This window comes from Larimichthys crocea, chromosome X (assembly GCF_000972845.2).
Source record: "Larimichthys crocea isolate SSNF chromosome X, L_crocea_2.0, whole genome shotgun sequence".
Lineage (NCBI taxonomy): Eukaryota > Metazoa > Chordata > Actinopteri > Sciaenidae > Larimichthys > Larimichthys crocea.
This window is the reverse complement of record NC_040020.1, coordinates 28622925-28644143: the sequence shown is the minus strand read 5'-3', so window position 1 is coordinate 28644143 and position 21219 is coordinate 28622925. Positions and strand designations below refer to the sequence as shown.

General features: G+C 41.4%; 1 protein-coding gene across 1 annotated transcript in view; it reads right to left on the bottom strand.

Annotated features, from left to right (window-relative positions):
- Positions 1-1459: 1459 nt before the first annotated feature.
- LOC104927329 (nidogen-1) overlaps positions 1460-21219 on the bottom strand; it is a 32892-nt gene continuing 13132 nt past the window's right edge. The window contains exons 4-20 of the mRNA XM_019267372.2: positions 20060-20682; positions 19777-19917; positions 19081-19332; positions 18685-18885; positions 18352-18585; positions 15679-15816; positions 15376-15504; positions 14636-14779; positions 11263-11391; positions 8375-8614; positions 8085-8257; positions 7385-7511; positions 6419-6590; positions 6134-6291; positions 5884-6007; positions 5136-5248; positions 1460-3321 (exon numbers count right to left, since the gene is read on the bottom strand). Coding sequence (XP_019122917.2) covers positions 3200-3321; positions 5136-5248; positions 5884-6007; positions 6134-6291; positions 6419-6590; positions 7385-7511; positions 8085-8257; positions 8375-8614; positions 11263-11391; positions 14636-14779; positions 15376-15504; positions 15679-15816; positions 18352-18585; positions 18685-18885; positions 19081-19332; positions 19777-19917; positions 20060-20682 — 3220 coding nt within the window. The 3' untranslated portion in view covers positions 1460-3199. The remainder of the gene's footprint in view (positions 3322-5135; positions 5249-5883; positions 6008-6133; positions 6292-6418; positions 6591-7384; positions 7512-8084; positions 8258-8374; positions 8615-11262; positions 11392-14635; positions 14780-15375; positions 15505-15678; positions 15817-18351; positions 18586-18684; positions 18886-19080; positions 19333-19776; positions 19918-20059; positions 20683-21219) is intronic.

Sequence of the window (21219 nt, the reverse complement as noted above, 5' to 3'; positions counted from 1 at the left end):
CACTGACCAACAAACCACGTGAATGTGTTACATGAGGGGTTTTTGTCAGACATGCTTCCAACTGTTGCCACAGTTATGGATGTGTTGTTGTTGTGCCGCCCTGTTGGACTGATCAATGTTGTACCTGATGGAGTTTTAGTAGCCAAAAAAAAAAAAAAAAACCTGAGCTGAGCTTCCTACAGTCAACGTTACACTAATCTGCTCTTCACGTCACCTACAACCCAATGAGCCCAATCACACACCAGTCATGTAATCAGTTTTTACATTTGAGACTTTCAGACTGTTCTCCTGCTGCTTTAAAACACCTTCACTCCAGTACAAGTCAGTTGTTACCTGTTTCAGAAGGTGTGTAATACAAACAAAAATGGCTTTGAGTAAGTCACAGAGCCCCTGAAGTGGCATGAACAAATAAAACAGTAGATTTAATAGTAGTAAGTTTTTGTGCACACTAGAAAATGTTTCTGGTAGGAAGTTTCTGACAGAAACGTCGTCTGTTGCCAAATTTGATGAAAAAAAGACATTTTAATCAAACCAGTAATGTTTTTATATTTACAGTGAAAATAAATCTCAGATAGCTTATGTTTTGTTATCTCTACGCAGATTGATTAGAGAGGTAAAACATAAAATACATTAAAAATAACTAAATATTTTCTTGTGTAAAGTCTCTGTTGCGCTCATAGAAAGAAAATTCTCCATAATCGGCTGGTTTTGCTTGCCACTGAAATAGAATTTTTAAACTTTTCTACCTAAAAATAATATTCACTATTGTGTTGATGTCTCACTGACTTGTAATCAGGTGAATGGTGCCTCTGTCATTCGTATTATCGCACTGTAATTTTCACCTCAGGGTGAGTTGTTTGCTGTTGAACTAGTAAGCAATATTAACTCGCTGCTATGTCTTGTGTTGTTGCACCGGCTTGACGTTTGGCTGTTAGAAAAATGGTCGACTTGCTAGTTTTTGATTATCAGTAATATAATAATAACAAATACATGTATACAGCTGTCCATATTTACCACAACGGCATTACACTCTGAAACTGGAAACGCTAAATCAAAACAAACAAATAATTCTATGTGTATATATATTTACCACTACCCATGGGGCTCAAGTTGCCATTTGTGCTCATATTAAAAAAAAGATCTAGCAGAGAAACAGGACAGGTGTACTTCACTGTACCACAGAATAGTCTTTTAGTCTGTAAAGAAGTCTGTGGCCGGTAATATTCAAATGAAATAATATATTTTTGTGCTAAATTCTAAATTTCTAAATAAAACTGCATATTAGACTATTATAATAGTTCTATATCTTAGTATTTTATTTTAGTACATTTCCAATAAAAGTTGATAAATTATATAAATGATGATTTAATTTTAATTAGAAAGAATTTGATTAAATCGATTTAAATTATTGTATTATTTTAAGTTACAGACTTTCATATTTGGGAATTAGAATCTTTAAAAACATGACATGAGTTTTTTTTGTTTTAGAAAAACAGTTGTTTCTTTCTTTACTTTTATTTCTGATAAAAACACCTTTAACAACGACTGGAACTTATAGTCACTGCACAAGTCTTCATTATAAAAACAATGTTTACATGAGAAGTTCATACAGGTGCAACAACCCAACAAACACAACCTGCACACACCACCATCATCGTCATCAGGCAGATCTCAGGCACCATTAAAAAAAAAAAAATCAGAGAATATCAGGTAACTATTTACAAGTTCATATAAAAAATACAATGTGAGTCTTAACACAAACAACAGAATAAATCTTGTAAGTTATTAAGCTCTTATTAAAGTTTCACACCCCCCAGGATCAGTCACTGGCTCATAGTTAGTGGTCCAAAACTCCATGTGTCAGTTTTGGGGGGGAGAAAAAAAATCAAATTTTATCATAGAGGATTACTAAAATATGGAATAATCAGATTCTACCACTGAAAAACTGTAATCTAGTCTGATTATACTTTTTTCAGCCCTTATTTATCTTCACTAATATCTCTAAAAACTGTATTTCTCAGTCAGTCATTAAGGCAGCATTCAAAATCAACTTTTACCGTCATTTAAAGGCAGACATCTCCTCCTGTGTTTCCTGTAGGACCCATTGCACTAGATCATGAATTCGATTAGTATCTTTCTGGTTAATGTGTTGAAACTAATAGAAGATTTGATGGAGTGCAGCGATAGCCTAAAGAAGCCAAGTAGTTCTCAGTGCTATTGATTGTCTGTTTAGAGGACAAAAGGCTGAATGATTTTGTCATCAAATAGCCACCACCTACTCTCTTTGGTCTCAAATATCTTGAACTGTGAACCAAATTGTTGGTTAAGATCAGTCTGTTAATACAGATTTTTCCACCATTTTCAATTTGTTTGTAGTTTCTTCCTTTAAATTTCATCATCTTCACAAATACATTTGGAGCAACTCAATAATGAGACATTTGCTTCCCTGGAACTGTCTTGTAGCTGTGATTTCTTTTCTGTCAAACTGCTGTAACTCTTTGACACACTGAGCAGTTGTTATGAACGATTCAGATTTGATTAAATATGAGGAGCTGCCTCAGAAGCTCACAATGGCTAACCAGGAACTTCTGATGATTTAAGTTCAGGCGAAAAGAAGATTTTAAACCGAAACAAATTTTAAATTTTGATTGATATTGATAAAGTTTAAATCATTGTCAGAAACCTTTTAAGGCTTTTTTTTTCAAAATGTCAGACATTTTCAAGGGTTTTCAAGGCCCTTGGGAATCCTTCCCTCAGGTATTTGATCATTACAAAAGAATTAAATCTGATTGTTTTACACAGTTGTCTATTAGACCACATCTGCAGAGTTTAAAATACAATAAAAACACAACGTTTGGTACCTTTTTCAAATAATTATCACTGGTCAAAGTGTTTATAGTTTACCTGCCGTCTTTATAAAATCCCTGTATGTCAATTACTGTCACTGTTTCCTCACTTTTCAACCAGAGTACAAGTATACCAGAAACTACATCTGAATTCAACAGTTTGAGAAAGGAAGTTAATAATCTCACCGGTGGACCTGAAGTGTGGCATCATAAATACAGTGAGGTCTGAACAGCCAAAACCACATAAAACTCTAAAATGATCGTAGAAATTCAATTCAAGTAAGAAAAGTAGAAAACACCAAAATTCAGTTAAGTGTGTTTTGTTTTTTTTCTCTCCCAGCAGCAGCAGCTCCTCACAGGTTCCTCTCCTCACACTGGCCGGGGACGGCGTTGTCCGGGCAGCGGCAGGTGAACCCGCCGAGCCGCGGCAGACACAGGTGAGAGCAGCCGGCGTTGTTGGCGCAGTAGTTATAGGCTAACAGGAGAGAGAAGAGAACAAAGTTAGTGAAATGAATCACCGGTTAGAAAGCTACCAAGACCTTCACGAGCTTAAACAGAGCACAGCTTAAATCTTAAATTAATTGTTAAAAACCTTAATATTGCAGAACACTGAAGGTACTGGTCCACCATTGCCTCAATCTGTTTGTGTTATTGTGTGACTTCTTCTCTAATGTTGGTTGCTGCAGATCGAGGCAGCGATGGACCAACAACTTTGGTGTGCTGCAACGTAAAATTGCGTTTCTCTGATCAGTAGAGCTGGAGTTACATCAGACAACTTCAGTTATCCTTGGCTCATTAATTGGGCACGATTGCTGTGCGATCACTGTTGTCGCGTTGTTTCTTTCACTGTGACAGAGAACAGGGTCGTGGCTCAACCTGCTGCATGTCATCACACTCTCGATGATCACGTTGTTTTAAGTATTCATGAAAGTCTGTCACACAGTCCATCACTTTAAGTCAATTTTCTGTGCCTTCTCATACTCCTTCAATCTGTTGTTTCTTGTACTGTAGTTTTCCTGATCTATAAACGAGCCTCGAGCTGAACAGTTTTGCCATCCATGCTCTTCACTTAGTTGACCAGGGGCGAATATTCTCATCTTCCAGCTGGGAGATTCTTCCATCGGCCTCGCTGGTTCTGAAGCCTGGTTTAACCCAGTCAGATTTCAGTGAGTCCAAATGATCTTTGATCGCTCTCGCGTCATCTACCACTTTCTGTTGCAGACCTTGGTTCATGCTGCAAATGTCATTCAGTCTCTCAGAAATGTCTCTCATATCGATGCTGCTACCGTAGCTTACTTGGTAGTTACTTTGCTAGCCTAAAGCTGTGTCAAAGGCAACTTGCTGGTTTTCAGGCTGGGAGTGTTTCTCTCAGACAACTTTATAAAACCTAATATTTTACATATTTCACATTTTAGGTTTGGCAAATACCATTTAATATATACATTTGGAGCATCTTTGCCTCTTTGTTGAACGGACATTGATATATACACTGTATTCATAAAGTACAATGATATTATTTAGCTTTCTTTCTGGTGTGAATCCAGGGAAACATTGAAGCAGAAGCAGATTTTGACAGCAGCTTCTAGACTGATCTGAAACCAACACCTCCCTTTTCTCAAACAGAACCAAGACACGAAACGCCCCATGTCATGTGAGCTGACGCAGACTGTAAAAACACGACAAAAGTAATAGCTAATAAGTGAAATGTTTCCACGCAACTTCAGGAAGTGGATGAACGATTCATCATAGGCAGTTTAAACCCACCAGTTAGAAACCAGCAGGTGGACAGAGACAGCTGTATAGTTCAGGGCTCAGAGCCAGATGTGAGTCTCAATATCCTCGGCTGGATTCCTTGAGCTCACTTGACCACACAGTTCCCACGCTTATATCCGTCCACATACTATACGTGTCTGGAATCAATTACTACGGTCACTGAGTGCATCAAACTGCTCTGGGTCCTGTTCTTTGTAAGCAGAGTTTGAGTCGATCATTAATGATTTCAACGTCTTTAAACCCAAACCTGTAAAGGTGCAGCTTATTCACCGTGAGCTGAATCATGACAGACTCTTTATGGTGTGAATCTCCATTTATGAAGCCGTTTTCAGAAAGAAATTACTCTTTTACAAAAAGAAATAAGTGGAATAATCTCCCTAAACTATTCTTTAAACTCGACAAAGCTTTACCAAGTCCTTAACACACAACAGCTCTTATGATTCCTTGTGTCCTTTTTGATTTCCTTGATTCCTTTCCCTCATTGCTCTGTTACTTGTGATTCAAACTGATCAGTACCTTGTGGACATTGCGTGGGTGTCGTGGTGATGCCGTACAGCCGAGAGCGTTTCTGCGGCAGAAACTCTTCTGTCTCTTTCTCTGATTGACGGTCCACAGCGACCACCGCCTCTCTGAAAAATAATAATGACAAACCCGTGAATGTTTACCAAAAGACCACACAGAGATGTTTGATCATCAAATTAACACGACTGTTAAAACATACACACATACACACATACACAAGACTTTTATGTGACAGTTCAATTCAAACAACAGCCGTACTGTTTATTTTACATCCACTCCACATTCCCATCCATCCACAGTCTGTTAATGGGCTGAAGTTTGCAGAGAATTTGTTTTAGTGGTGGGGGTGTTGGGTGTGACGCACATGGAAATGAATTATTTTGAATTATTAGACTGTTTAGGTTCATTTAGTACAGCGTTCACTTTATAGAATACTTTAGTTTAAGGCATAAGAAGAAAATGCTTTTTTAGTTTTAGTCCAATTTTAGTCATTTTTAACCTTCAGCTTTAAAAATCATTGCATTTTAAACAACTTTTAGGCAAAATGTTTTTCTCTTCAGAGACATGTCTTCACATATTCTTTTGCTGCTATTCAACAATAAAGAGGATGGGCATTGCGGATTGGTTCTCGTAACAGACTTTTTAGGGAAACATCATGCATTTTTTGAGATTTGAACTGAATCTTTCAGGGTTAAAACGTAGACGGCTGCTGAAAACAGGTGAGTGTGTTTGTGTGCGTTACCTCCTCCAGTCGGTGTAGTAAAGGTTTCTTCCAAAGGAGACGAGACCAAACGGATACTGGATCCCTTCAACGATCTGCCTCCTCAGCCTACGGTGAGGATCCATACACTCCACCTTACGAGTACCTGCAGACCCATCAATCAATCAAGTGTGGACTGAGAATACATCCAAACCAAGCAACAACAGGATGGGTTCTGAAGGATAATGATCGATCAGACTGGAGGTTCATGTTCCTGTCAGATCTGTCTCACCTGCGTCCGCCCAACACAGCTGCTGGTTGTCAAGGTCAAAGGTCAGACCGTTGGGAAGTCCCAGGTCGTCTTTCACCAGCACAGTCCGATCCGTCCCGTCCATGTTGGACATCTCAATTTTAGGCCCGTCTCTATTCCAGTCTGCCCAGTACAGCCGCCTGCACCAATAGGACAAAACCAGTTAGACCAAACTACTGATGCCGTTTGAGTTCAAAAAGCATTGCAACGAAATTATGTCGCTTTGAAACAAACTGATTCGATTCATCTTATTTTGCCCGCACTCACCCGTATGCCGGGTTGGTGACGATGGGTCGGGGGTTGATCAGATCGGTGTCAAACAGGACTCTGCGCTGGCTGCCGTCCAGCTTGGAAACCTCCACAGTGTCACGCATAGAGTCGGTCCAGAAGAGGAGACGAGCCACATGGTCAATGGCGATGCCTTCAGGACTCTGGAGATCTGTGGACGGATGGTACAGACACAGTTCAGTCAGGTCAGGGAGCCCATCTGCTCGGCCCACGGTCACATACCCACAGTCTCTGATGTTACTGACAGGACTGAACTGGATTAAGCCTTTAAAGTAGTAAAATTGCTTTTCAAATAACTTGAATCATTTCAGTTAACATTGTATCAACTGGTGAGTGAACTATGAGTAGGTGCTATCAATTAAAGCCTCTGTTTCATGACTTGTAGTTCTGAAGTCAGCAATCTCTGAACCAATCGGCTATCATCTGATGATTTCTGGGCTTCTCTATAAACAGACTTAAAACAAAAATCTGCATATGGATGCTATAGTTGTCGTCAGAGTTCCTACGTTGTATTTCAGCCAATGTGTTCTGCCTCTTTTGCTTGCCACACATGTCAATGCTACTCTGACTAGTGGTTTGCTGGTGACTCCATTTGCTGGCCTACAAGCCATGCACTTCTATCTAACCACAGCGGTACGAATCAAACAGCGTCCTAGGAAGAATTACCGGCAGCTACATCATGAGTTACAGACATAGTTCATCACTAAGTGTGATGGCGACAATGGCGTCTGTTAAAGAGGTGAGCAATGATGCTGCTGGCATCAGAACTGGAGAGTGTTTCTTCACTGAAAGAAGTAACACTGGCGGGTTTTTCTTAGTTTCACAGGCTGCAGATCCTGAGTTGAGTGACAAGCTTGTTGGGTGTCCGCACCCTGTACAGATTTCATTCCCTGCGGTGGTGACTTCAGCCTGATGATGACTGATGGACTGATGAAGTGATTGTACCTGTAGTGATGACTGGGTTGATGTCTCCTCCACTCATACTGGCCCTGCTGATAGCCGGCCCGGTAATGTCAGTCCAGTAAACCATCTTCTCCACACAGTCATAAGCCACAGCGATCACCACCCGGTCCTGAGAGAAAACGCAGGGAGAGACAGACGGTTTCATTCATCTGGAGACTCGTTCAAAGAGTCTTTTGTCTGAAGTGACAGAACAGCAGCGACGCATCGGGCTCGAAGACGCCGACACTGACGAAGAGCTTTGTGTTCAGCTGCAGTAAATTAACGCTGCTTCATAACAGAGAAGAAAAGAGTCCTGATGTTGAAATGTGCTAAGGAACAATTAGAGGGTTGTTTCAGAGAAACCAGGAATGCTCAGAAGTGGTTTAGCTACATTTATGACGAACAGTGACACTGTGTGACTGTGTGTACATTCTGCAGTATCTGCCCATGTAAAGACCAAATGTCGTCACAAGAAAAAAACTCTCCAGAGGCAAGATATGAAAGCGCAAATGAATGCTTGTTTCCATCTCCCATTTACTCTTTTTTTTTTAGAAAAAGACAAAAAACAAATAAAGAGAGAAGAAATTGGGGAAGCTTTTTCTTAACTTAATTTAGTTCCCACCAACTTTTCTAATGCGATACACCAAAACACATTGATGGAAACAAAGCCAGTGAAATGAAATCCAATCTAATGTTGTCTTACAGGGATGTGCAGCAGAGGTTTCGCCTCCTCTGTTTTCATGTTGTATCCGTCCAGCGGGATGTGCTCGATCTTCCCGCTCTGAGCGAACAGCAGGTGAGTTCCTGGAGCGATGGGGTGAACATCAGGCCGTGGAGTTGGACCCACCGGTGGGGGAGTCACTACCTGGTTGATACCTGTGTAGCAGATAAGAGTTCATAGTCCATGTTAGGCAGATGTGGGCAATACTCTGTGTGTCCCTGTAATGACAAACTGAGGTAGATGAATCGTGCAATTGGTGAGGCTTCACTCACACAGAGGGGTGCTGCCAGGTCCAGTGCGGGTGTTGGGGATCTCCTGACCATTGGCGTCGACACACCAGCACTGACTGATGCTAGTGTGGCACTGTGTGGGCTCATAGGCTCCGTGTTCGTCGCACTGTGGGACGTAGTTACCCACAGCTGGCCGAGGACGGAAGAAAGAGAAGATGCTGGAGCTGGAGGTGGCAGCCTGGGCGCTCTCTCTGTGGCGCTCACACTGGGTCTTCTCTCGCTCTGGGAGCCAAAATAACAGACAGTTATTTGAGTGAGACATCCATCATTGTTAGCAACATGAAGACTTGAGCTAAAGGCAAACCTGGGAGTCATTTTAGGATTTGTGCTTCATTTGGACTCCAGAAGTGTTTTGTTTATGTCAGTATAGTTATATACAAAGCTCTTTCTGAGAGTGTGATGAGGTAAAATCATGCATTAGCATTTATCTCAGTGTACAGCTGAGACTCAGGAATTCAGTCATTAGTTTAACATCCACATCCTTAATCCTGTCCTCAAGACTCTAGTTAGACGTTTATTTTTCCAGCCAGGGAAATGGACATTAATTAAAGGACCAGAGATTTAGAGAAGTAGCTCATGTAGTAATTTTATTCAAACTTTAAATATTTTTTATTGTATTTATTGTTACTTTCATACTAAAATCAAATAATAATAAATACAACCTAATAAAAAGATCTGCATTTTCAAAATAAAAAAATGTTATTAGAAAAAAATATCTATTAAATTCTCCTTTATTTAAAAACAAACAAAAAAAAATTCAGCACCGAAACTCCTTGCAGGTTTAATGTTATTTAACTTTGTTTTGTATTTTCTTGCTCCTAAGCAGACAGATTTTTGTACATTGCAGCTGCAGACAAACGTCTGAGTTGTGTGTGTGTTTGGGGGGGGGCACAGATTAAAGACGAGCCGGAAACTCTTTATCTCTGCGTTTACATCCAGGGGCCACGGTGACATCAGGAAGAGCCTTCTAAAACTCTTATCCTCAAGAGTATCAGCAAGATGAACCACAAAACAGCCATAACAGTCTGACAAACAGCAGTGTGTCCGCACAGCGCCACGTCTGCTGCCAGCCAAAGAAACGCCACAAGACAAGAAACGAGACGACCCCTTAGAGAGAGGGGCGAAGATCAAACGCAGAGCATCCAGACAAAACAAACAGAGCAGTACAGTACAGTACAAAGAAGCTGCGACAAGTTTTGACAGGGGACAAAAAAATTATGCCTTTCAATAGCCAGGCAGGTCATAAAAAGGACGAAAATATGACAAAACTCTGGTGCGGAGGAGCGAGCTGTAATTAGCTCTCAGCTGCTGACACCTGGAATTACTGAAGGAGTCTGCAGCTTTGGGAAGATGCCAAGCCACCAGAACGACAACAAACCAGCCGGAGAAAAACTATAACACTCTATACCAACCCAGCCAATCAGGTGTCTGCATGATGACACATCAGAACTTTTAACTTAATTAAAGTGTCAGAAAAACAGTAGTAATGTCCCGGTATTAGTAAAAAAAAAAAAAAAAAAAAAGTAGTTTTTGAGTTTCTTTCAGGGCTTTTAAGATCAGGTGAAGAAACAAAGGAATGAAAGAGGGAAACAATGCCAGAAGGCAAAAGAAAAAGAAGTAAATAAAAAAAAACAGTATTGAAAGAACAATGAAGATAAACAAAAGCAGCTTCTTTTCAGTCTTCAACCTGCTGAAGGGACAAAAGTTTTCAGACAGGATCCAGCCCTGCGGCAAAAACGTGGGTTTTCCCATTCATTTGAGTGTGGGTAGTGCGTTTTGGCTGCAACGGTGCGGGCCACAGGGGTGTTCGCAAAAGTTGAGCCATATCCAACTTTTGGAAAAACGCAGTGCAACTTCACGCTGCAGCGACCAATCAGGCGCTCGGATCGGTCTGAAATGTGACTTAAACTGAGACTGTCCAGGTGGAATCATGAGCTAAACTCTAAAACTTTACCTACTCAGTTCTACCTTCTAAATCTGTGTCAGGCTCGCAATTTATGCTGCAAAATAGTGACAAAGAAGTTTAAATTGTTTTGAATCCGATGGATTGAGAGAGAAAAGGAGATAGAGTAAGCACTGGTTGAGAGACATAGACAGTGAATGAGAGTGAGGGCATCGATAAAAGCCTGTGTCCTGTCTGAATGCACCCTTATTAGTCATCTGAACTGTTTTAGCTGATTAAAATAGTTTGACAGGTTTACTTAAAATTCAATTCGATTTGAATTTCCAAACTCATTATATCCTCCTGCTGAAATCCTCTATCCTATCTAAGGTTAGCTTGCCTTTAACCTCCCTATCACATTAAGGGATTAGTTCTGGTCGGATCCGTCCCTCTCTATGATTTCAGTCTTGGTTTTGGATCATATTTTATTTAATTTCAACTGTAATCTACACCTCAGGCTGCTATAAAAGCACAAAGGACAGAAGAAAAGTCTCTCATTACTTTGGTTTACAGCCTTGAACACACCACGAGGGAACAGTGTCACTAACGTGAAGCTCAGCTGTGGATCATCAAGTGTCTGTTGAGTCTATGAAATCTGTTTACACTCTGACAACAACATCCTTCACTGCTCTGTGGTCACCGCGTCTCACATACAAGTCAAATGTTTACACAGCTTACATTTGTCTCTGAAATGTTTGCCAGCCACATGAAAAAAATCCCAAATATTTTCTTATTATTAGACGGTAGTACATTTTTTACCCATTCATGGTGTAATTTACATTCCAGCTGCCCAAAGACCAACATTCACTGTCTCAGTTCATTTCTATCAGCCAGAAGAAATTAGATTTATTTAAAAATTAATTAAACAGTAGGTCGGTAATCAGTAGTCGGTAGTCGGTAGGTGTCAGAAAGAGTGTAAGTTGCCAACCTGAGGATGTCGGGCTGCACTGGAAGCCGTCACCGTGGAAACCAGAACGGCACTGGCAGGTGTAGGAGCCCTGTGTGTTGGAGCAGATGGCATCACGGTGACATCGGTCCTGTTGACACTCGTCTACGTCTGAACAGGAAGAAAAAGAAAGATGAAGACAAACGCAAAGCACTGACGCTCCTGCAGAAAGGAATTCACTCTTCAGGTTATGTAGTATCGACCGACAGCAGCACTACTAAAGGCTACTGAGCCATTTATCGATGGGAGGAGACGTTTGGGATTAAAAAGTGGATCTCTTGATTCTCAGCCGAGCGGCAACCTCCATGGCTGTGAAATGAAACCAATGTGGAAGTGCCAAAAACTGCAGTTCCTCAAACATCCACTTGAGGCTGGCTACAGAAAGAGTCAGTCTCCATAAGCCCCCATATTAAATTGTCCAACTTCACAGCAGAAAAAAACATGTTTACAGCCTGGTACAAAAAACTGTTTTGGTCTCTATAGCTAATTTCCCTGTTAATGACAGATGTATTGAGGGTGAATTTTATTTAACTCACCTGTTCAAATTCTATTAAGACTTAAAGTTATGAATAATTAACGGTGCGGCTGCTTTGATTGACAGGTAGGTGCCATTACAAATGGCTTGTTTGGCACCCAGCCATCGTTCAGCGCACCTCAGGTCCGCTGATGATCCACGCTTTTGCCCATTTTTAGATTAGCCAAGAGGTGGAAGAGGCAGGACCACCAACATGGGGACGACCAGAGCCACGACACTCTGAGCTTAAAAATGGCCCTTCAGAAACCTGTGGGTGACATCACGCATACACTGTCCATTCTTTATAGTGTCATTATTCTCAGCCTGTCTTCTCAATCAGCCATGCCCACTTGTGGCAGTCTGTGTGAACCCAGAGCTACGATATGATACTGCTGATACTACTATTTAAAGAGAGGCCGGACAAAAAAAGAGATTGCGTGGAATAAGAGAAGGGAGGAAGTTGGACCACCTGGTTAGTGCTGAAAATATGTGTTTGTTACGGATGTCTGTTCAGAAAATAAGCATTTTGAAAGTTGTTTGCTTGTCGTCTTGTAGACAGACCTAACAACGTATGAATTTAGACTTTTAACAAATCAGCATCACTTTGATCCGTTTGTAGCAATCAAATCATATTAAAATCTGTTTATTTGGGGCCGTGTTTAGCTCATTTGGTAGAGCAGCCGCCCCACGTGCAAAGGCTCAGTCCTTGCTGCGGAAGCCCAGGGTTTCGAATCCGACCTGTGGCTCCTGCATGTCATTCCCCATCTCTTTCTCTCCCCACATTCCTGTCACTCTTCAGCTGTCTCTATCAAATAAAGCTTGAAAGGCCAAAACAAAAAATCTGTTTATTTTGGGTTCAAACTGCCGTAGTGATAAAGTTAGATATTTACTTGCACAAGTACGAGCACAGTATGGAGAAATGCATTCTCAACTGTGATGTCACAACTATACAGTCACCGTCCTCCTGGAAAGTGTCAAATATGAAACACTTAAGTGACAAGGCTGAACAGACAGTTTGGTCCTCCTGTCCTGCTCTGATCCAGCTGAGCTGTATAAACATACCTTACTTCAGACTCTCCAGAGTCAATGAAACACATAAAAAAAGAGGTGTGGGAGAGATGTATATATAAAGAGATGAGCTGCACAGCTGTAAGGCAGGGTTCAACTTCCTGTCCAGGTGGAACCACTTCCTGACCCTGGGGGCCACAGTGCTTACTTTGAGGTACGTTATACTGAAGAAACATGTACAAGTTCAACATGGAAAACTCTGGTGCCACTGTTTGATGCACATTACGTGACATTTAATCAGATGTTTGTCAGGACAAACACTTGTAAAAATGTATTTTATGGGGTACTTAATGAGGACACACAGTGTTGTAAATCCCTAGAAGGTTGTTATCTGTGTTTTGAATAAAACTTAAATGACGTATTTCATTAATTTACTTAATTCTGTTATATTTCAACATTGGTTTAGAAATATTGATGCATTAATCATCTGGTTTCAGAAGGGCCGTTTTGAAGCTCAAAATCTGTGGCACTGGCCACCGCCATGGTGGCAGAGTTGCCTCTACCTTCTAATCTAAACATCATCAAAGACGTGGATCATCATCAGGCCTGAGGCAGGCTGAATAGGTGCTCAAGCCACCCACCTGCCAATGAAACTGGCCATGCTGTTACTACATAACTTTAAGTCTTAATATAATTTAAACAGGGGAGTTAAAATAAAATTCAGACACAGTACAGTTGTCATGAATGGGGAAATTAGCTATAGAGACCAAAACTGTTTTTTAACAGGCTGTAAACATGTTTATTTATGCTGTGAAGTTGGACATTTTAACATGGGGACTGTAGTTTTTGGCACTTCCGCATAGGCTTCACTTCACAGCCACAGTGGTTCCCGCTTTGTATCAACTAAATGTAATGCAGCAAAAAGTACAATATCTTTCTCCAAACTGTAGTGAAGTAGAAGTATAAAGTAGCATGAAAATGGAAATACAAGAAAAACAAAACTGTGCATTGAGTACATGTACTTCCATGCTGAAAAAACATTTAACTTTTGGATAGCAGGGTTGTACACCAGGCCACAGCTAAGTAAGTCTAATCCAACAGTCCTGCAATAAATCCTCCTTCATGAAGGTTAAAGTTATAATGTTCAGTTTGTGGTGAAACAGTTCCAGAGACGTGTTGATTTAACTGCTGGATTATTTGAAAATGTAGTGTGTGCTGTGCTTTGTGCTATTGACCTGTATTGTGATGCATTTATAAGTGTTTACTACACTAATTTATAAAAAAAAAGAATGGGCACACTAAGTTACAGCTAACTGAGCTAACTAACGTAAGCTACAGTTACACAAAACATTTTCTCTTTACTTATGTTCCAGTTTCACCAAAGTTTGACCCCAAACTTTACGTAGCGTGAGAACAGGCATATGGGGCGCAGAGTGGGAATGATTACAAGTCAGTATAGCGTCAACATGATGGCAACTGTGTTATTTTAAGGTGGAAAAGTTACATAAAGTTGTTCTAAACATGTTCATTCAAGCATACAATGTAAAGATTTCAGGACATCTGCAGGGCTCTAGTTTTTAAAGTATTTATCTGGGGAAAGTTCACATGCAAACAAAGTTGAAGTTTCAAGACATTCTTCAAGTGAGACAAATCAAATGTTGTGTTTGTTCTGCTGCTTCAAACACATCGACTGCTGTGACCTTCAACACCGACTGCATCAGTGAGTCTTCATATCTGAACACTCTGAGGACGAATTGTAACACTGAGCAGTCACCACCCTGACTCAGTCCAAGGTCTGCAGACATCACATCACTTTAAACTCTGTGAACGTACCTTGACACACCCGGCCATCACCCTCAAATCCTGGCAGACAGGAGCAGACGTAGGCTGAGCCCCCGGTGTAGCTGCAGAGAGCACGTTCAGGAACATCACAGTCATGACTTCCTCTCTGACAGTGGTCCACCGGACGGTTCTCCTCTATAGGACAAGACAGATGACATGAGACAGATAGAGAAACAGTTATTTAAAGGAGGAATAACTATAAGTTCTTCATCTCAATCAACAGCCATTTTAGGCACTGTTTTCTCTTCCAGGGGGACTGTAGGGATTAGAAAGTTACATCAAATACTTTCATAGACTAAACACGCTATAGACCCCTGTCCATGTACTTCAGTGTACTTTGGGTCTGTTTTGTCTGGTTCGGACCTCTTAGTTTTATCCAAGGCAACTTTTCATCTAAAAAGATGTTGCTGCTAAATTTTTTAACATATTTTTTTTTTAACTTAAGGCCATCGTACCCTGCAGTACTGTCTGAAGACTGAGCGGGGTAGATTCATCCTGCTTCACTAAAAACGTTATGACTCCACTTGAGCGAGCCTCATTTACAGTTGTACAAAACCTTCATTGTTTATGTCTGTTAGCGGCTTTTAGAACATCTGCATGTGCAACAAGGGACTCTTCAAACAAAGTCTCACACACATACACACAAGGAACCACACACTCCGCCCAACCACACAGCTGTCAACACACACACACACACACACACACACACACACACACACACTTTAACATACCAATGCAGGTCTTTCCATCGCTGGCGAACACAAAGCCACTTAAACACTCACAGCGGAAAGTTCCAGGCTGATTACTGCAGAAGGTGTTGGGTCCACAGACCTGAGGAGTCTCCCTGCACTCGTCAGTATCTGCCAATGACACACCACCATGGAGAAGAATGATACATAAATGTGACACTACCCTAAAAACCGGTAAATTATCATGCAGTATAATTTTTCTTTTTTAACCGGTGGCACAGCATCAGCTGTGACACACTTTGCCAAGTTGTTTTTGAACAGTAGCGATGTGTCTGAGGCCCTTACCGTGGCAGTATCGTCCGTCTCCAGTGAAACCATTTGAACATTCACAGGTGAACTGGAGGCCTTCACCTGGTCTGCACATAGCGTTGATGTCACAGCCGTGTCTGCCGGTGAAGCATGGATTCTGCTCTGGAAGGCTGGCTGTAAAAACATAGAAACATATACAGGTTAACAACATGATGTGGAGTCACAGTTTGAACAGAAAGTGACAGATGTTGCTGCCTCATGCTGCTGCTGGCCGCCACCACTGCTCCATTGTTGTACTGAAACTACAGAGTTGAGGAAAACCATGTGCTGTTGTTGTCCAACTTGGTTTGATTTATTAACCCTTCAACAAAGTCAGAGTCAGTCACAGATTCAGCATTTCACTCCTGTAACACATTTAAATTAGAAACAGAATCTAAGTTACATTTGAATAACAAGCCCAATCTTCTGAATTACCATCATCAAATCAATCAAGTTACAATTTGTGAAGAGGGCTAGAGTTAGCATGTCCAGTTGTTGGTAGTGCTTTGGGAGGAGGTACTCCTGAGGCAGATGAGCTTAAGCAATGTGTATTTAATTCGGGCTGCTACAGGTAGCCAGTGGAGCTCCATGAGCATCAGGGTAACGTGACCTTTTGGGTTGACTGAAGACCAGGCATGCCGCCGTGTTCTGGATCATCTGAGATGATTTCACTGTGCAGGCCAGGGGCCCGTCAGGGAGGCAAAAAATCTTTTTTCTAATTACTTTTTTTTTTTTTGCTAAATCAATTAATTGTTACATCTTTTGAATATAAAAAAAAAATAACAGATAATCACAGGTTCTGACCAGCAGTCCAAAACCCAAAGATCATCACACCTGAGAGGCTGGACCCAGAGAATGTTTGACATGTTTCACTTCATAAATGACTTCAAGGGTTTATTGATTATTTAAATGAGAGTAAAATGAGTGTTGCTGTCCTCTTGTTCCCATCATGCAGCTGGTGTATTACAGCTCCATGTCTGAATTTGTCTTCAGACCTTCACCTCCTCACAGGAAACACAACCCAGATGTTCCACTTTCTGCCAACAAACTCCAGCAGAGTTGTGTTTGCTTATGTAACAATGAAGGCCTCTGAGCATCCCATCAACAGCCCCCACCTGCACTTTTACCTTTAACCCCCCTTTTTTTAAGAAAAAAAGATCTTCCTGGTGCCCTTCCCCCGCTCCCCTCCCTGCTGTGGATTGGAGGTTGGTATCTCATTGGCCTCAGCCGCTGACCTTCACCCCCTGCCACAGCCTCTCTGATTGCAGCTGAGGAAATAAGCCGGGCTCATGTTACTGTTTATCTTAGTCTGATGTTCCACTGCAAACACAGCAGAGACACTAAACTGTTGGAGGCGTGTTTCAGTGCATTCCTCTGGGTAATAACACACATCTTTGTACTCTGACGGTCCCCTGACAGACGACCAGGAGACATGAACGTCTCTCCTGCAATGACCTGAACAATCTCCTACATGTCAGCCTGCACCCCGTGCTCATCTGTGAACATGCACTTCTGTCATTTCTCAGGAAAACACTCTAGTATAGTGCTAACACCTGCCGCTGTAGTTGATGACATGCTGCAACACTCAGCATTCTTATTTTACCAATTTTCAATTTAAATTATTTTCAGAAGAAACAGCAAGATTCAGTTTTACTGAATGCATCTAAAATTAGCAGTTTTCTGCTGAGTAGGACGATTTACAATAAAGAAGGTTAACAAAAAGCTTCCACTACTAGAAAGTCTATTAAAAAACCGTCTCGACAATTGTGTGTGGCTTCTTTGCCTTTGCTACTATCTCAGCCACTAGAGAACCAGTCTCCAATGTTCCCCTGACACTTTTGCACATGTCATCATTACTTGCTCTTGTCAGTTGTGCTGATAAAATAATCTGCATCCTTGCTAGCCAGTGAAGCATGAGTTCAACCCCTCATAACTCTGCATGCATCACGCCGTAATGTAAAAAAAGAACGTGTAGTGAAGAAGTAATTTGCTGATCCTGACGATGAGGTTATGACATGAGAGAAGGGACGTATGAGACAAATTTTGAATGATGTGACTACTGATCTGCATTTTCATGATTTTTTGTTTTAGCTTTAGACGTCAGAATTTTATTTTACTTGTTTTTAAAGGCACCCCTGACAATACCAGGCAATTGCTAATGCAAATTATAATGATTATAATGATTAAATCTATGCACTAAAAATATCCCAGTTAAGACTATAAAACCCTTGGATGATACAGCAGTAGATGTTTTCAGAGACCTACTTGATGAGACGGATGAATCACAAAAGCACTGTACTGTGCAGTACTCTTGTTCTTAAAGACTTTTTCGGGGGAATCGCTCTGTTTCTTAGGCATGTACCAGAGTATTTGCAAGTACACCTGTGCTTACTATATATAGTGTTAGCTGGCATTACAAAAGGTACTAACAAATTTGCGTAAGAGCAGTTTTAGATGGTTAAGAAGGTTCGGTGCATCTGGAGTTGACTTTTTTTCTCTGAACAGAAAATAGATAATACATCTTTAAAGGTAATTTTGTGGTTTAGAATCATCTCCTTGTTGATTTTAATTTGGGCTTTTGTTTTGTTCTTGGCCGTCTTTCTTGAAGATAAAGAATTTGTTAAAACTGTTTCAGTATTTTATTTTCAGGTGCTGATAAACTGAACTCACTGTGGACTGAGCCGATCTTATTGCTCATGGCGTAGCGGATCAGATGGTTGTCAGCATCGAACATCACAAAGATCTGGTCCACACTGAGCTGCTGGGTGGATGGCGCTGCACTGGTGGCCTCGTCATGTTTGCAGCTCTGGAAGGTGACTGTCTGACGCCATTGGTAAGTTCTGCTCTCGACATTGCCTTCAGGGGTGGTGACGGTGTAGTCGCGGTTGGAGGAAGAAGTAATCACTTGGAAGAGAAGCAGAAGAATTAAACACTATTACATGCACTGGGACTATGAGTTATCATTATGATTCAACGTGAAATCAAGTTGTTAATTGCCCTTACGATTTCTGTCGTATTGATAGATCTCCTTGTATGGGTTGATCTGGACGGAGGATCCAAGTAGTACAGCTGGCAGACGTCCTTCCAGCTCAGTGCTCACCACCAGGTGGTCGTGTTCGTCAATTCCTTTAAACTGCTGCCTGATGTTTAGACGCTCATTACCGGGCTGGAAGATCACCTCAGCCTGCCGGGAAAACACACCACCTGCATGGATGTGTGAGAAAACATGTGAGTGTCTGCAAGATTTAACAACAAGGTCCCGAGCCAGATTCCAGTCAGGGTGCGTGAGAAAACCTTTTAGCCAAACAACACATTTGTGTTGAGCCAGCCAGCAATGGCAATTGTTAAAAAACATCCATCTAGCAGCAGGCTGCAATTAACACCAACATGTCCCCTCACCAATGAGACTGAAGCCATTCTGATAGCCAGGCTGCTCCAGAGCAAAGGCCCAGCCGATGATTCCTCCCAGGGAGGACAATGGCTGCAGGGATGGGCCCAGGCTGTCGGGGATGTTGCTGATGGCTACATAGGCCCGTCCGTCATTGGCTACCACGTACGAGTGCAAGTCGTGGTTACCGAGTTCCACAGGTGAAGGGGAGTTCCCAACGAACACTCGACCATTCACCTTTCCGTTCATTCTCTGTGGTTTTCCTGGAAAACAATGATTATTTGATTAGTAGTGGAGAAATTCCATAGTTTAACTTACGAAAAAGGCATCAGGGTAAAGGACTGCTGTGATAACAATAATCCTGTAGTATGGTAGCGATGACAACCTGCATGCTAAGAAGAAACTGATGAATTAAACTGAAACTTCTGATTTATGAAGTCAAGGTCCTGTTGTCTTCCTGGTTTAGCTTCTGTTCAACTGGTGTCTTGCATCATTGTTGTTAAGTGCTAGAAAAACATCACTATGCCTCTGGTCAAATATTAGCAATTCTATTTTATTTACATCAAGTTTACAAAAGTGGTATCGCATGATTACTATCCATGGGAATTGAGTGAGATCAGTCTTTAGTACAACCAGGCAGAACTGTAATTTTACAAAGTGCCTGACAGATACAACCTGAACAGTTAAACAACAAAAATGCCCCTCACCTTCGGCAACACAGTCCTTCCCGTTTCCATAGAAACCAGGCCTACAATGGCAGCAGTACCCGTTGCTGTAATCCCGGCAGTCAGCGAAAGCAGAGCATTTGTGCCTATTGTGGGCACATGTCTCCGTATTGTACGCAAATACTGTGAAAACAACCAAAGAATGGGCCAATTAGTTTGATTTCAGTAAAAATAAAACTTTGACAAGACTACCCAAAAGGAATTCACTAGTTTACATTTTGTTCTGAAAATTCAAGCACAAAGTTTTTGAGCTTTTGTGATATACCATCCACATTGAGGTCTTCGTCTTCATCTACCACAACAACTTGTGGTTGGTGGGGCCGGGAATGGGGTGGCACTGGTTGGACTGGTTCAGGGTTGGTGTACTGTGGTTGTACTGGATCAGGGTCAGGGTACCTCGGCTCAAGTGGAATGTATCTTGGCTCGGTGGTTTCAGGGGTAGTATATCTTGGTTGCAGAGGCTCAGAGTCGGGGTACGGGGTCATTGTTTGGTCAGGGTATCTCGGCTCAGATGTGTACCTTGGTTGAGCACTCTCAGTGTACGTTGGTGTGACAATCTCATATTCCGGATATTCTGGCTCAAATTGTCCCAGTTCTTCTTCATCCGGTTCTTGAGTTTCTGGTTCAGCATACGTTGGTGTGATGGTCTCGGCTTCTGGGTAACTTGGTTGGTACTCAGCAGGAGTCTCAGTTGGGAACAGAGGTGCATAGGTTGGGAAGTCCACCTCCTGTTGCTCATCGGGTTGCCTTGGCAACATGGTCACAGGAGGTTCAGTGGCAGCCTCCTTGTCATGTAGGTCAGAGACCATTCCTGGTGTAATCGCAGGAAAAAATGGTGAAGCGCCAATCTCGTACACCCAAACTCCACTCCGTCCTGAGTTTGTCTTTCTAGTTGAATATAAGAAGGAAAAAAAAAAACAATAAATGGACCATTCAGCTATTTCATCAAAAGTTCATCGTCAACTCTGTCACCCTTTTCACATATATATTCTTTACAGTGGAAAAAAATATGCTTGCTTTATAGTCAAGAGGTTACTGTGTAGTTATGGAGAAAATGTAATTAACCATCAGGGCTATCAGGGCGACTTCTGTATTTTATACCTTAATTTTTATCAGGCGCCACAGGAATGTAGTATAGCGGCCCAACCACACAATTTATTGCATTAAAGAACACGTGCAGTGATTGGCCATAAGAAAAAAACATACAATGCAACAGTCATGTTTTTCAAGATCTGGGTACAAAAAGGATACAGGTATTGTTTAATTATAGACGTTTTGATTCTACATGGTGCTGGGTTACTTTCATCAATACCTTAAAAAGGTATCAAGTACCTTTACCCTGCCCAATGCAGAGTTGGACAAATAAACAATGAAAAAACTGAGCATACAAACTTTATGTTCTATCACAAGTCAGCACACTGAACA